The 17,697-nt window shown below is 36.4% G+C and overlaps 1 protein-coding gene across 4 annotated transcripts in view; it reads right to left on the bottom strand.

Moving 5' to 3' along the window:
* Positions 1–456: 456 nt before the first annotated feature.
* The window catches only part of NUCB2 (nucleobindin 2), a gene marked incomplete at its 5' end in the record, with an annotated part of 43,817 nt that continues 26,576 nt past the window's right edge, over positions 457–17,697 (bottom strand). The window contains 4 exons of one of the 4 annotated variants that reach the window (XM_079708081.1): positions 457–634; positions 5,310–5,388; positions 5,678–5,848; positions 17,196–17,285. In XM_079708081.1, coding sequence (XP_079564207.1) covers positions 591–634; positions 5,310–5,388; positions 5,678–5,848; positions 17,196–17,285 — 384 coding nt within the window. In that variant the 3' untranslated portion in view covers positions 457–590. Of the gene's footprint in view, positions 635–4,672; positions 4,716–4,750; positions 4,892–5,309; positions 5,389–5,677; positions 5,849–12,751; positions 14,788–17,195; positions 17,286–17,697 lie in introns of those variants that run through there. The other 3 variants (XM_079708083.1, XM_079708082.1, XM_079708084.1) reach the window with 3 other exon arrangements.

The raw sequence follows: 17,697 nt of genomic DNA, 5'->3' as shown, positions 1-17,697 counted from the left end.
TATGGGATTAAAAGATACAACACTATGTACAAAATAGATAAACAGCAAGGATTTACTGTATAGCACAGGGAACTATATTCAATATCTTATAATAACCTATAATGAAAAAGAATCTGAAAAGTATATATACATATATAAATATATATGAATCACTTTACTGTACACTAACATAATATTGTTAATTAACTATAGTTCAATACAAAATTTTAAAAACTGAAAAAAGTCACCTATTAGATCTAAATTGTTGGATTTAATTAATTAATTGATTAATTAACTAATTAAAACATGGGTAGGGAAAGACTGAAATCCTGCTAATGATATTGTGTTAAAAAAACAAAAAGCAAGGAAAAGATCCAATTTCCTTCAAATCTCATACCTTTGAAAACAAGTTGTAATTAGAGTCTTCCATTGTATCACCCATAGGAACTCTGCATTTTACCTAATACACCTTAGTTTCTCAATTCCAACAAAAAACAAATGAATTATTCAAGTATCAAGTTGAGACACCAGTGGTTAAGGGTAAAGATGATCTTCTCTAGCAGCTTTTTCAGGCGCCAAAAATCTTGCATGAAAATGATGAAGGTCATCATCTAACTCTGCCTCTTTATCAATTTCTTCTTGATCCATTGCACAGCTATAAAACAAAAAATTAAACTTTAGGCACTAACCAGAACTAGACTTGTCAATATTTCTCCCTAAAGGAAATACATTTCTTACCCCCTCTTTTATTAGCTAGACTATCTTAAAAGTCACATTATCACAAATACTAAAATCTCCTTTAAATTTTTCCTCATGTGAAAAACAGATTTGCATTTAGGCTTATGGTAATACAAATTTGTTCAATTAGCATGAAAAAAATGCCATTGTAAACAAATCTTGGTTAAAAAAAAAAAAAAGTAGAGCCATATCTCAAAGGATTTTTTACCACTACTTCTAAATTGCAGTTTCCTTTAGTGAGAGTCAAATATTCTAGAGGACCACTGTCTTTTAAAATATAATTTTAATTATATATATCTAAGTATACTATAAAATGTACATGCTTCATGAAAATTCATATGTGAAACAAAGTTCCAAATTACTTATACATACCACTAAGTCAACTAAACCAAAGACTTCTTAATATCTAAGAATATGAAGAAGAATGGGATAAATCAAACACAGGATGAATACTTTCTAACAGAGCTGGAAAAAATACTATTAGCAACTCTTTAAGAAACAATCTTTACTCATAAATGCCCAGTACTCATAAGAACTGGGATTCCTTATGTCCATAAATAATCTTAGGCCAACAATTCTTTTTTTAATAATATAAATTAATAATTTGCTGGAAACTGTGAGGTATGTCTACATTAATATCCATCCGTTATCTACTCATGCCAAAAAAGCATTTTAAAAAATTTCTCTAAGTTCTCCTCCAATTACTAATTTTTTACTTGAATATATTTGACATATACTACTGTGTAAATTTAAGGTGCAAGATGTGTTACTTTGATATATTTAATATATTGTAATATGACTGCTGTTGTATTGATATTTGTCACATTTCATAAAAGTACAATATTATTGTCTCCAATTACTTTCTGATTTGACCCCAGTCCACTATCTAAAAAAATTTATCCTAGGTGAATCCCTGTCTTATCACAATACCGCTTACAGATAGAGTCATCAACAAAAGGATATCCCAGATCATTTAAAAGTATTTCCTACAATTTAAACAACAGAGATAGGAATTCTTCTCTGTCTCTAAAGAAACATAGCATTACTCTGCTGAGTGATTTCTGTGGGTTTTTTTAAGCTACATATAAGCAGAACTTTTCTAGATTGCTATATTTAATTTTGGGATCCATGATTTAAGGAAAAGAATCTGAAGTGTTTGGAGGAGTATACAATGATTATTTTAAAATTTGTAAAATGAGAACTAAGAGTTTTAAAAATTATTAATGTTAAAAGAAACAATGTAAAATTTTGAGGTATTACAGTGGATTTGTTCACTCAACAGCTTTAAACATGCATTCCTGTACTACAGGGGTAGGAAATTAAATATTATTTCCCAACCTCCCTTGCAGCTAGGGTTCCAGACATGATTGGTCCAAACAATCAGATGTACTCACTTGAAACTTTTACTCAGAACTGAGTTACATGGGGACAGAAGCAGGACATGAAATATCCATTTTTGCTGACACAAAGCAAGGCAGAGGTGGTGTGGTTCTGGAGCTGGCAACTTCATGACTTCCTAATCTGGCAGGTGGCTTCCTGATTTAGCAGGCAGCTTCTTGATTGTTCCAAAAGCAGCAGCTTCTTTGGCAGCCCAGTCTCATGATGCAGTTCCTAGAAGCTCAGCCTAAGTTCCGTTCTTTCAGCCCTCCCAAAGATTCTGTGAGCTATCTATACACCGCCCCCCCATCAATCCCATTCTGTTTAGTAGCTGAAGATGATTCTATTACTTACAATGAAGAATTTTAACCTATACAGAATTTGGTAGCTAGAAGTAAAGTGCAGCAAGTAAAAGGATCTGAAAAATGGCATTGGCTTAGTTAAGAAGGTAGGGTTTGGGGCAGTGATACTTCATGCCAACTGAGGTTAAGGTATCAGAGAAAATAATTTCAGAATGCTAGCATGTGTGGGCTGCACCTTGCCTCCTTCAGAAAAGTCCTACAGGAAAGATGTGGCTCGGGCTAAGGTGAGCAAGTCTGCAGAGATGGAAGGCAATATAGCTTTGCCGAGAGAACTGCTCTCTATCTACCAAATTAATTGATAAAGTCCCAAATCTGGAGCCCTGAGGAATTGAAAAAGTCAACTACTGTACTACTGTATTCCAAACTGAAACAGTTTTAAGTAAAGGTTCTGAGGAAGCTGCTAAAGCTTTCACAACCTTTCCAAAAACCTTCCCTTAAGAATTTTCTGCCGAATAATGGGAGCCATCCTAAGGAAAAAGATCAGATTAAGACTGTTGTTATCCCATTCAAGCCTATAGTTTAAAACAATCCCAAGTGGGTACCAGTCATTTAAGACCCAACGGGAGAAAAGAACACAGAGGCCAGCAAGTAAAAGATGAGGTTCTTTGTTAAATATGTCTTGACAAGATCTTTGTGGTTTCTCGTGGTAATAATTGAAGAAAACAGACCAGAAACTTACAACTTTTTAGGGAACTGCTTTGCCAAAAAGCAAAACAAAACAAAACAAAAACAAATAAAAACCCTAAACCTGGCCTGAAACAGCCTGTAACTATCTGAAACAATCCCGAGGCCCCAAACCCACAATAACAGGAAATGAAGTGCGAAGACTGTCCAGCCTTCAAGAAGAGGACACTTTCCAATGCCCACTTGCGTCCTTGAAGGTTAATGGGCAATAAAAACATCCTAGAGGGCAATGCCAAGGGCCCCTGAGGACATTAGACAAAGGAGTTCCTCCCAGAAAGGTGAAGCAGGGGTTGCCTAATAGAAAAACCAAAGAATATATTTATGGACAGAGCAGAGAGACCTTGCTATTTTTGCCAAGCAGTATTTTTTAATTGTTATGGAAAGATGACTGCTATGTTTCCTGTTTTCCCCTTTTCTAAAAGGTTGATTTTATTGCAGTTATCCTGTATCTATCCCATTATGCATATGGTGCTCAGGGGGCAGACATGTTGCTTTTTAGTTTGCAGATGACCAGAACATTAAAAAACCACATCCTAACCTGACGGAGGGGACTATACTCAGATGTCATGGGCTTTGAACTACATGCAATAATAGATTGGGCTTTGGTGGTTTCCTTTTGAGGTGGGGGAAGTGAGCGTTTTCTGTTTCAGAATAATGTACATAGATATTTAGGTAACCAAAAGGCTGTTTAAATTAAAGCTGTAAGCTGCCTACCAAACATTCCCTCTTCCCTTCTTAAAGGGAATCCTTCCTAAAAGAATCCTAACTTTTAGCTGGTCCCATTGCCACATGGATTTCTCAGCTTCCCTAGCAGCTAGATGGCCATGTGACACAGCTCTGGCCAATGAGATGTAAATTCGAATGCTATGTGGTTCTCTGGGAAAATTGCATCAAGGAAGCTGATTCAACTGGGGGACGTTCCTTTTGTTGCCCTTCCCCACTGCCTCCAAGAGCCATCTTGGACCCTGAGAATGAAATAACTCGAGAGTAAAAACTATGCACCGGGGAGAGCAGAGGAGAAAGATAGGAACCTGTACACCACCTACTTCCAGATTTCTTCTATGTAAAAGGCAAAAGTTCTTATTCAGTTTAAACCACCATTATCTTTGGGTTTTCTGTTATATGTAGCAAAACCTGATCTTGAATGATAGAGTATAAAGCAAAAATGTAAATGAAAAATGACCTTAAGTGGTAGCAAGAGCTGTTTGGTAGAAGACTTTCTAGCAGTTAAGATTGCTGAAAGTAGGAAAAAGTTACCAACACACACTGGGGAATACTATGGTCTTCTCAGGAGAAGAATTATTAATATCAAAGAGCTTTTATTGAGAGAGGGGATGATAAGCACCCATAAAAGAGTATTTACTTTTATGAATAAGAGAAAACAATTTATTTTAAAAGCAGTGGGTGGTGCTTTCTCACTTAAATAGTTACTGATAGTTTCATTAAATTATGGCATAAAGCCACTTAATTAAATCACTAAAGGAGAACAAAGGAAAAAGAAAAGAGGTATGAAAATGAGAGCAGGTATTGAGTTTGTTTCCTTCCTGGTTCTGGTAGACTTTAATCCTTAAACATCTGTGTCCAAAAAAAAAAAAAAAAATACGTTCTCATTTAAAAAGTATCTTCCTTTATTCCATATATGGTTTAAAATATTTATTGAGCAGAGGAAAAGGAAGGGAGGTAAAAAGATGACACACATGATGATGTAACGATTTTATTCTAAGTTCTGGTGGACTTTGGACTTTAAATACCTGTTCAAAAAAAAAGATATGCCCTCATTTTAAAGGTATCTTCCTTTATTCTGAATATTCTTTTATACTTAGATATATTGAGTATTTGCTTTTTAACTATGTTTAGTTAATCATCGATTACAATTAAAAAACATGTTCTCTGATAATATCAATAATTGATTAGGAAGAATTATGAATAATACTGAAAAAAATCATTTCACCATGCATATGGCTATCAAATTATATAGCTTTTGAAATGTACTGATGTATAAAAATTTTAGAGGCTTTTTCATTTTTCTGTAACACAAATTGCTCTATTTCCACAAATAAACGTAAAATAGCACAGATATTAATGATTTGAAATTATATTTCTAATAAATGTGAATTTCTATTTATTCAATTTTTTAATTTCCTCAAACAAACAAACAAAATTACATACGTGGCTGGATCTTTGATTCCCCACCAGGCACTGATGGGGAAATTTCTTGTAATTTTTTTTGCTCCATCTGCTGTAAAACCTAGTGAATGGAAAAAGAATGCCTTAAAAGTAAGCGTTATTTGATTTTCTCTGATATGTATGACCTTTGACAATGCACAACAAACTAACTGAGAATTGCTTTCCAAAATTGGATATTCACGTTCTATAATTTAGATTAATATTCAACAAGGAAGTTTAAAAAAATGCAGTTTAAAAAATACTAAAATTTAAAATACGACAGCTAATTGAAATATATTACAAAAACACAGGCTTGTAGCAAAGCCCCTAAAATAATTTTTAATGCCACAAGCCTTTTTACAAAATATCACCTGATGATATTCCAGTTTCTGAGCCTCAAGTTGGTCATGCTGACGTTGTAGCTCTTCTTTTTGTTTCTGAAGCTCATCTGCCTTTTTCTTAAGTTCAGTTTCTTGTAGGGAGATAAGATTTTCATATTGCTTCAGTTCTTCCTCTGTGAAGAACTGTTGTTGATCCAATGTCTAAAAGACAAAAAAATGAGAAAAGAATAACCTTAGAAAGAAAACAAAAAGGTCTGATTCAGCTTTAAAATTCTATGCTTAGCAAAGTACAAAAGAATATCTATAGTATTACATCTTTTGGGTAAGAAAGAAGGGGAAATAAGAATATATACACTTGTACTTATTTGGGCAAAAGATATAACAGGAAGGAAAATCCAGAAACTAATGAGATTGGTTACCTACAGAATAAGGGGAGAACTGGGTGGAAAGGACAAAGACAACGTGGGAAAAAAAAATCACACTCCTTTGAATATGCCTTTTTTTGCACAGATTTGATTGTTGGAAACATATCAATGTTTCACATACTCAAAGAAAAAAAGAAAATAAATAAAAATCCACAAGGACAGAAAACCTCTGCAAATTGAATACAAATAGAAACAAATAATACTTTTATTTTAAGTGAATAAAATAATCCACAGAAGGGGGAAGGAAAAAAGAACTAACCCAAGAAACTTTTGATCACAGCATTTGGACTATATGCCCTTAGGCTAAAACAACAACAAAAACTGTAAACAAATATTAAAGTCTGGCTTTGCAGAGGCATCGATTAGCAATTCTGAAACTCTTTGTACATCTTAGGATTGAACAAATAAATACAATATTATTGTGGAACATGAGAGCCAGGCTTTGTATGAAATATGGAAAGAGAAAAAGAATGTTGTATTGCAAATAGAAGTGTTAGATTGAAATTTAAGGAGATATCAGTGTGAACTCATGAGTTTTAATACATCTTGATAGCTAAATATACAAAAATGAATATAAATGTGTAGATGTGTCTATATACATATGTGCATGCATGCGTGTATATATATACACACATACACATATTATAAATATATATTATATATATATATATATATATATTTTTTTTTTAATTCCTCAGCTCTGTTACTTGATAAGGCCTAGAAGCAATGGCACTCCAGTAGCAAGGTGCAAATCCAGTGTCCAGATCCTGGGCTGTAATATCGATCTCCACTAAAAGGAACCAGTGCTCCTCAGAAAAATGTCTGATTCCAGAGGTAAGGCAGAGAAAGAATAAGATGAGCCTTGGACACCTTATTACGCTAAAAAGTAAGGAAGTCCTCAAAGAATGATAGGGACATGCCTGAAGGACACAAAAGCCAGTCTGAGGAAACTCCTACTAGCCGAATCAGGGACAATTTGAGCATTGAAAACAAATGATAGTAAGAATTCAAGTTTACTGAATAAAATAAGAAGCCAAGAGTCTATGTTGATACAAACAACTAGAGAAGGGAGAAGGAACAGCTACAGTGGAAAGCCAAGGGAATATTGGCTTTTTCCACCTACAGCGGAAAGCCAACTAAGGAATGATGATTAGAAAATCACCATTTGTCAACAGTCACAGTAACAATTTATTCTAGCTAGATTCATCAATGAATGCTAAACCCCGTAGATAATGAGTCTCAAAGTATATCCCCAAAGACAATACCTTTTTAAAAAGTAGAGCAATCTCATTTTTTATTGGTGGAAATGTAAATTGGTACAATTCTTTTGAAAAGCACTTTTACAAAGTATATCAACAACCTTAAAAATATTCCCTTGGTCCCAGTAATGCTACATTGAGAATTTATCTTAGAAAATAACCCTGAACATATAAAAACTTTATATAAAAATGTGTTTATAGCAGCACTATCTTTTTAAATAACAATAAAAGACTGGAAATAACCTAAATGTCTAACCCTCAGAAAACAATTAAGCACCTCCATAGTTATTAAAACAACGCTTACAAATAGTATTTGGAAATACTTTTGATATGATGTTGAGTGATTTTTTTTTTTAAGCTGACTTCTGATTCTGGCAGTATGGTGGGATAGACAAGATACTTTTCAAATTACAAAAGGTAAAATAGTAATTTTACAGTGAGAAAACCTGGTAGACACCGCCTTAACCAAATAATCAAAGTTAACATTGCCAGTTATGGAAATAATCAGCAGCATATGATTCTTCATATGATGCACTTAGCATCACTTCAGTGATATTCCTACCAAAAGTAGGAATCATAAGGAAACAGCAGACAAATTCAAAATGAGGGACATTCTACAAAATAAATGATCTGTAATTTTTAGAAATATCAATGCTATGAGAAGATACAAAGACTCAGGAACTGTTTCAGATTAAAGTAGACTAGAAAGACATTACAACTAAACCCAATGCATGATCTTGGAGTTTCTTTTGCTATAAAGACCAATACAGGAAAAATTGACAAAATTCTCAATAAAATCTAGAGATTATAGAATTGTGTGTGTAGCATTGATAATCTTATTGTGATTATGTAAGATAAATCTTTGTTTGCAAAAAATACACACTCAAGTATTTAAGGTTAAAGCAGCATTGTGTGCAACTTACTCTCAAAAGTAATTATATATGTTATATATAAATACACACACACACAGATTAAAAATAGAGAAAGAGAGAAAAGGAGAGGGAGAAAGCAAATGTAGTAAAATGGGAAATCTGGGTGAAAGGTATTCAGGAATTCCTTGTTCATTCTTGCAACTTTTTTGTAAATCTGAAATTATGCCAAAGTGAAAAAGGTATATAATTATCTATTGATCCAGTTCACCAGAAGCACTCAAGGGAATTCATGTTCAAATAATCTTAGCATTCTTTTTCTTCACCAATGTCCAGAAATAGTTCAAATATTAGACAAAAACTTACAACAAAAAAGAAGCTGATTTCTTTAACCTCAAACTAAGATGACCAATCGTCCCAATTAGTCCAGGACTGTCCAGGTTGTAACACTGAAAAGTTCCGCATCCTGGGAAACTCCACAGTCTGGGTAAACCAGGACAGTTGGCCACCCTATCTCAAACTAATTAAAAAGGTAATCTTTTTATTTTATATAGGAAAAGACAATGTTCTTTTTTTTTTAACATCATTATTGGAGCATAATTGCTTTACAATGGTGTTAGTTTCTGCTTTATAACAAAGTGAATCAGCTATACATATACATATATCCCCATATCTCCTCCCTCTTGTGTCTCCCTCCCACCCTCCCTATCCCAGCCCTCTAGGTGGTCACAAAGCACCAAGCTGATCTTCCTGTGCTATGCAGCTGCTTCCCACTAGCTACCTATTTTACATTTGGTAGTGTATATATGTCCACGTCACTCTCTCACTTCGCCCCAGCTTACCCTTCCCCCACCCCCGTGTCCTCAAGTCCATTCTCTACGTCTGTGTCTTTATTCCTGTCCTGCCCCTAGGTTCTTCAGAACCATATATATATTTTTTTAGATTCCATACATGTGTGTTAGCATATGGTATATGTTTTTCTCTTTCTTAGTTCACTCTGTATGACAGACTCTAGGTCCATCCACCTCACTACAAATAACTCAATTTCGTTTCCTTTTATGGCTGAGTAATATTCCATTGTATATATGTGCCACATCTTCTTTATCCATTCATCTGTCGATAGACACTTAGGTTGCTTCCGTGTCCTGGCTGTTGTAAATAGAGCTGCAATGAATATTGGGGTACATGACTCTTTTTGAATTATGGTTTTCTCAGGATATATGTCTAGTAGTGGGATTGCTGGGTCTTATGGTATTTTTATTTTTAGTTTTTTAAGGAACCTCCATACTATTCTCCAAACTGGCTGTATCAATTTACATTCCCACCAACAGTGCAAGAAGGTTTCCTTTTCTCCACACCCACTCCAGCATTTACTGTTTGTAAATTTTTTGATGATGGCCATTCTGACTGGTGTGAGGTGATACCTTATTGTAGTTTTGATTTGCATTTCTCTAATGATTAGTGATGTTGAGCATCCTTTCATGTGTTTGTTGGCAATCTGTATATCTTCTTTGGAGAAATGTCTGTTTAGGTCTTCTGGCCATGTTTGGACTGGGGTGTTTGTTTTTTTGATATTGAGCTGCATGTAAATTTTGGAGATTAATCCTTTGCCAGTTGCTTCATTTGCAAATATTTTCTCCCATTCTGAGGGTTGTCTTTCGTCTTGTTTATGGTTTCCTTTGCTGTGCAAAAGCTTTTAATTTTCATTAGGTACCATTTATTTTTGTTTTTATTTCAATTTCTCTAGGAGGTGGGTCAAAAAGGATCTTGCTCTGATTTATGTCATAGAGTGTTCTGCCTATGTTTTCCTCTAAAAATTTTATAGTGTCTGGCCTTACACTTAGGTCTTTAATCCATTTTGAGTTTATTTTTGTGTATGGTGTTAGGGAGTATTCTAATTTCATTCTTTTATTCTTTTTTTTCTTTTTTTTTATGGTACACGGGCCTCTCACCACTGTGGCATCTCCCGTTGAGGAGCACAGGCCCTGGATGCACAGTCTCGGCAGCCATGGCTCACGGGCCCAGCCGCTCCACGGCATGCGGGATCCTCCCGGACCTGGGCACGAACCTGCAACCCCTGCATCGGCAGGCGGACTCCAACCACTATGCCACCAGGGAAGCCCCTCTAATTTCATTCTTTTATATGTAGTTGTCCAATTTTCCCAGCACCACTTATTGAAGAGGCTGTCTTTTCTCCACTGTATATTCTTGCCTCCTTTATCAAAAATAAGGTGGCCATATGTGCGTGGGTTTATCTCTGAGCTTCTGTCCTGTTCCATTGATCTATATTTCTGTTTTTGTGCCAGTACCATACTGTGTTGATTACTGTAGCTTTGTAGTATAGTCTGAAGTCTAGGAGCCTGATTCCTCCAGCTCTGTGTTTCTTTCTCAAGATTGCTTTGGCTATTTGGGGTATTTTGTGTTTCCATACAAATTGTGAAATTTTTGTTCTAGTTCTGTGAAAAATGCCATTGGTAGTTTGATAGGGATTGCACTGAATCTATAGATTGCTTTGGGTAGTATAGTCATTTTCACAATGTTGATTCTTCCAATCCAAGGACATGGTATATCTCTGTCTGTTTGTATCATCTTTCATTTTTTTCATCAGTGTCTTATAGTTTCCTGCATACAGGTCTTTTGTCTGCTTAGGTAGGTTTATTCCTAGGTATTTCATTCTTCTTGTTGCAATGGTAAATGGGAGTGTTTCCTTAATTTCTCTTTCAGATTTTTCATCATTAGAGTATAAGAATGCAAGAGATTGCTGTGCATTAATTTTGTATCCTGATACTTTACCAAATTCATTGATTAGCTTTAGTAGTTTTCTGGTAGCATCTTTAGGATTTTCTGTGTATAGTACCATTTCATCTGCAAACAGTGACAGTTTTACTTCTTCTCCGATTTGGATTCCTTTTATTTCTTTTTCTTCTCTGACTGCTGTGGCTAAAACTTCCAAAACTATGTTGAATAATAGTGGTGAGAGTGGACAACCTTGTCTTGTTCCTGATCTTAGAGGAAATGGTTTCAGTTTTTCACCATTGAGAACGATGTTGGCTGTGGGTTTGTAATATATGGCCATTATTAAGTTGAGGTAAGTTCCCTCTGTGCTTACTTTCTGGAGGGTTTTTATCATAAATGGGTGTTGAATTTTGTCAAAAGCTTTTTCTGCATCTATTGAGATGATCATATGGTTTATCTCCTTCAAGTTGTTAATATATTTTATCACATTGATTTGCGAATATTGAAGAATCCTTGTATTCCTGGGATAAACCCCACTAGATCATGGTGTATGATCCTTTTAATGTGCTGTTGCATTCTGTTTGCTAGTATTTTGTTGAGGATTTTTGCATCTATGTTCATCAGTGATATTGGCCTGTAGTTTTCTTTCTTTGTGACATCTTTATCTGGTTTTGGTATCAGGGTGATGGTGGCCTCGTAGAATGAGTTTGGGAGTTTTCCTCCCTCTGCTATATCTTGGAAGAGTTTGAGAAGGATAGGTGTTAACTCTTCTCTAAATGTTGTATAGAATTCGCCTGTGAAGCCATCTGGTCTTGGGCTTTTGTTTGTTGGAAGATTTTTAATCACAGCCTCAATTTCAGTGCTTGTGATTGGTCTGTTTATATTTTCTATCTTCCTGGTTCAGTCTCGGAAGGTTGTACTGTTCTAAGAATTTGTCCATTTCTTCCAGGTTGTCCATTTTATTGGCATATAGTTGCTTATAATAATCTCTCACGATCCTTTCTATTTCTGCAGTGTCAGTTGTTACTTCTCCTTTTTCATTTCTAATTCTATTGATTTGAGCTTTCTCCCTTTTTTTCTTGATGAGTCTGCCTACTGGTTTGTCAATTTTGTTTATCTTCTCAAAGAATCAGCTTTTAGTTTTCTTGATCTTTGCTACTGTTTCTTTCACTTCTTTTTCATTTATTTCTGATCTGATGTTTATGATTTCTTTCCTTCTGCTAACTTTGGGGTTTTTTTTGTCATTCTTCCTCTAACTGCTTTAGGTGTAAGGTTAGGTTGCTTTATTTGAGATGTTTCTTGTTTCTTGAGGTAGGATTGTATTGCTATAAACTTCCCCCTTAGAACTGCTTTTGCTGCATCCCATAGGTTTTGGGTGGTCGTGTTTTCATTGTCATTTGTCTCTAGGTATTGCTTGATTTCCTCTTTGATTTCTTCAGTGATATCTTGGTTCTTTAGTAGTGTATTGTTTAGCCTCCATGTGTTTGTACTTTTTACAGATTTTTTCCTGTAATTGATATCTAGTCTCATAGCATTGTGGTTGGAAAAGATACCTGATACAATTTCAATTTTCTTAAATTTACCAAGGCTTGATTTGTGACCCAAGATAGGATTTATCCTGGAGAACGTTCTATGAGCACTGGAGAAGAAAGTGTATTCTGTTGGTTTTGGATAGAATGTCCTATAAATATTGATTAAGTCCATCTTGTTTAATGTATCATTTCAAGTTTCTGTTTCCTTATGTATTTTCATTTTGGATGATCTGTCCATTGGTGAAAGTGGGGTGTTAAAGCCCCCTACTATGATTGTGTTACTGTTGATTTCCCCTTTTATGGCTGTTAGCATTTGCCTTATGTATTGAGGTGCTCCTATATTGGGTGCATAAATATTTACAATTGTTATATCTTCTTCTTGGATTGATCCCTTGATCATTATGTAGTGTCCCTCTTTGTCTCTTGTAATAGTCTTTATTTTAAAGTCTGTTTTATGATATGAGAATTGTTACTCCAGCTTTCTTTTGATTTCCATTTGCATGGAATATCTTTTTCCATCCCTTCACTTTCAGTCTGTATGTGTCCCTAGGCCTAAAGTAGGTCTCTTGTAGACAGCGTATATACAGGTCTTGTTTTTGTATCCATTCAGCCAGTCTATGTCTTTTGGTTGGAGCATTTAATCCATTTATATTTATGGTAGTTTTCAATATGTATGTTCTTATTACCATTTTCTTAATTGTTTTGGGTTTGTTATTGTAGGTCTTTTCCTTCTCTTGTGTTTCCAGCCTAGAGAAGTTCCTTTAGCATTTGTTGTAAAGCTGATTTGGTGGTGCTGAATTCTCTTAGCTTTTGCTTGTCTATAAAGGTTTTAATTTCTCTGTCGAATCTGAATGAGTTCCTTGCTGGGTGGCGTAATGTTGGTTGTAGGTTTTTCCCTTTCATCACTTTAAATATGTCCTGCCACTCCCTTCTGGCTTGCAGAGTTCCTCCTGAAAGATCAGCTGTTAACTTTATGGGGATTCCCTTGTATGTTATTTGTTGCTTTCCCTTGCTGTTTTTAATATTTTTCTTTGTATTTAAATTTTGATCATTTGATTAATATGTGTGTTGGCATGTTCCTCCTTGGATTTATCCTGTATTGGACTCTCTGTGCTTCCTGGACTTGATTGACTATTTCCTTTCCCATATTAGGGAAGTTTTCAACTATAATCTCTTCAAATATTTTCTCAGTCCCTTTCTTTTTCTCTTCTTCTTCTGGGACTCCTATAATTTGAATGTTAGTGCATTTAATGTTGTCCCAGAGGTTTCTGAGACTGTCCTCAATTGTTTTCATTCTTTTTTCTTTATTCCGCTCTGCGGTAGTTATTTCCACTATTTTATCTTCCAGGTCAGTTATCTGTTCTTCTGCCTCAGTTATTCTGCTATTTATTCCTTCTAGAGAATTTTTTTTTTTTTTTTGCACTACGCGGGCCTCACACTGTTGTGGCCTCTCCCGTTGTGGAGCACAGCCTCCGGACGCGCTGGCTCAGCGGCCATGGCTCACGGGCCTAGCCGCTCCACAGCATGTGGGATCTTCCCGGACCGGGGCACGAACCTGCCTCCCCTGCATCGGCAGGCGGGCCCTCAACCACTGCGCCACCAGGGAAGCCCCCTTCTAGAGAATTTTTAATTTATTTTGTTGTTCATCATTGTTTGTTTGCTCTTTAGTTCTTCTAGGTCATTGTTAAACGTTTCTTGTATTTTCTCCATTCTATTTCCAAGATTTTGGATCATCTTTACTATCATTACTCTGAATTCTTTTTCAGGTAGACTGCCTATTTCCTCTTCATTTGTTTGGTCTGGTGGGTTTTTACCTTGCTCCTTCATCTGCTGTGTGTTTCTCTGTCTTCTCATTTTGCTTAACTTACTGTGTTTGGGGTCTTCTTTTTGCAGGTTGCAGGTTCGTAGTTCCTGTTGTTTTTGGTGTCTGCCCCCAGTGGCTAAGGTTGGTTCAGTGGGTTGTGTAGCCATTCTGGTCAAGGGGACTGGTGCCTGTGTTCTGGTGGATGAGGCTGGATCTTGTCTTTCTGGTGGGCAGGACGACGTCTGGTGGTGTGTTTTGGGGTGTCTGTGACCTTATTATGATTTTAGGCAGTCTCTCTGCTAATGGGTGGGGTTGTGTTCCTGTCTTGCTAGTTGTTTGGCATATGGTGTCCAGCACTGTAGCTTGCTGGTCGTTTAGTGGAGCTGGGTCTTAGTGTTGAGATGGAGATCTCTGGGAGAGCTTTCACCGTTTGATATTATGTGAAGATGGGAGGTCTCTGGTGGACCAATTGTCCTGAACTCAGCTCTCCCATCTCAGAGGCACAGGCCTGACATCTGTAGGAAGGAAGGAAGGGAGGGAGGGAGGAAGGAAGGAAGGAAATAATTAAAATAAAAAATTTTTTTAAATTATTAAAAATAAAATAAATTAAAAAGTAATTAAAAAAGAAAGAAACAAAGAAGAGAGCAACCAAACCAAAAAACAAATCCATCAATGATAACAAGCAATAAAAACTATACTAAAAACAACAACAAAAAAACGGACAGAGAGATTACCTAGGACAAATGGTAAAAGCAAAGCTATACAGAGAAAATCACACAAAGAAGCATACACATAGACACTCACAAAAAGAGAAAAAGGAAAAAATATATATATATCTATATAAAAAAAAGGAAGAGAGCAACCAAATCAATAAACAAATCTACCAATGATAATAAACTCTAGTTACTAAACTAAGATAAATATAAAACCAGAAATAAATTAGATGCAGAAAGCAAACCCCAAGTCTACAGTTACTCCCAAAATCCACCAGCTCAATTTTGGGATGATTCATTGTCTATTCAGGTATTACACAGATGCAGGGTACATCAAGTTGATTGTGGAGATTTAATCTGCTGCTCCTGAGGCTGCTGGGAGAAATTTCCCTTTCTCTTCTTTGTTCGCACAGCTCCTGGGGTTCATCTTTGGATTTGGCCCCGCCTCTGCATACAGGTCGCCTGAGGGCGTCTGTTCTTTGCCCAGTAAGGATGGGGTTAAAGTAGCAGCTGATTAGGGGGCTCTGGCTCACTCAGGCCGGTGGGGAGGGAAGGTACGGAACGCGGGGTGAGTCTGTGGCGGCAGAGGCTGACATGACTTTGCAATAGCCTGAGGCATGCTGTGTGTTCTCCTGGGAAAGTTGTCTCTGGATCACTGGATCCTGGCAGTGGCGGGCTGCACAGGCTCCTGGGGTGGTGTGGATAGTGACCTGTGCTTGCACACAGGCTTCTTGGTGGCTGCAGTAGCAGCCTTAGCGTTTCGTGCCTGTCGCTGGTGTCCACGCTGATAGCCGCGGCTTGCGCCTGTTGACAATGTTCTGTTTTCAATCTACTTTGTTTGGTACCTCTCAACCATTCTGTTCAAGATGTGTATGCACTCACTTATACACAGTAAACCATGGTATAAATTAAAATACTTTTCAGGAGCAATTTGACAGATATATTTAGAAACTAAAAAATGTTCATAAAACTTGAGAATAGTTCTATTCCTAGGAATTAATCCCAGGGAAATCATCACAGATGCCCCCAAATGCATGAACAAATGGATGGTCATCACAATGTTATTTATCACAGTAAAAAGAATTAGAATTGACCCATAATGTCTGAATCTGGAAGAATGGCTATATAAATTATGCTACAACCGCACAACTGCATGCTAAGTGGTCATTTTTTTTTTTTTTTTTTTTTTTTTTTGCGGTACTCGGGCCTTTCACTGTTGTGGCCTCTCCCGTTGCGGAGCACAGGCTCCGGACGTGCAGTCTCAGAGGCCATGGCTCACGGGCCCAGCCGCTCCGCGGCATGTGGGATCTTCCCGGACCGGGGCACAAACCCGTGTCCCCTGCATTGGCAGGCGGACTCTCAACCACTGCGCCACCAGGGAAGCCCTAAGTGGTCATTTTTTAAATCGAGATTTTGAGACATGGCATTGGAAAATGTTCATGAAATACTGTTATATTTTAAAAAAACAGAATTTCACAAACATACAAAGTCATTTATATGTGAATATATGAAGCCATTTAAAAAAATATATAGATATGAATTTATGTGTATATGTAAGCTAAAAATGGGACAGTACACTATTTATTCACTGTATGCTATATATGCATATACTAAATATACAAACGATTTCCAAACTGGCATAACACAATGCATAATTTAAGTGCCTACCTCCGGATGGTAGAATTACATGTAACCTCTAATTCATACTTTAACTGTATCCATATTTTTAATTTTCAAGAATGAACATTATTTTACACATAAAAACCGTACAATTTTAGGGCTTCCCTGGTGGCGCAGTGGTTGAGAGTCCGCCTGCCAATGCAGGGGACATGGGTTCGTGCCCTGGTCCGGGAAGATCCCACATGCTGTGGAGCGGCTGGGCCCATGAGCCATGGCCACTGAGCCTGTGCGTCCGGAGCCTGTGCTCCACAACGGGAGAGGCCGCAACAGTGAGAGGCCCGCGTACCGCAAAAAAAAAAAAAAGTACGATTTTAGAAAGACATAATTACATGCAATGTGATTACCAATAGAGATCAATTGTCCCAGCTTTGCAAGAAATCAAGTTCATTATTTTATAGTGACATTTTATATGAAAAGCCAAGATGGTAAAACTATACATGCAAACATAATGGTGAATAAAAGTTAAAAGCAGAATAGACTGATGTAGAATTTCTTGAACCATACATCCCATTTCATGTAGGTTCTATTACCTCCCAGCTATCTGGCTCCAAGAATTCCTTTTTTTCTGTAGCTTTCAAAAACTCTTCTAGAGTCACCAATCGGTCTTTATTAGTATCAACCTGATTAAAGGAAAAGGTACATGTAAAATAAAATAACTCTTTCACATTATTTAGATACTAGAAATTCTTCTAATAGATGCTACTACATAAACATACAGCAATTAGGGCTAGCCTAACATCCAGAGAAATTGAGGGAAAAAAATCAAAACAGGACACTCCACATTATCCTAGAATCAGAAAATAGATAACTTTCTCTTCTATATAATTCAAATTTGAAAATAACTGATACCCCCAAAGATCACCAAGTTTGAGTCTGCTGATATGACTGGGTAGACTAGTATTGTTTTCCTTACTCACCACACCTCCTTTCAAAGCCAAGTGCTTGGGCAAGAAAAACAATCTTTCCAGAAAGAAGACTGTTTTAGCCAAGAGTAAAGGAGTTTGAGTTAAAATGCTCTCAACATTGTTTTCC

Source organism: Hyperoodon ampullatus (genome assembly GCF_949752795.1).
Source record: "Hyperoodon ampullatus genome assembly, chromosome: 7".
NCBI lineage: Eukaryota > Metazoa > Chordata > Mammalia > Artiodactyla > Ziphiidae > Hyperoodon > Hyperoodon ampullatus.
This window is presented reverse-complemented; position numbering and strand designations above follow the sequence as displayed.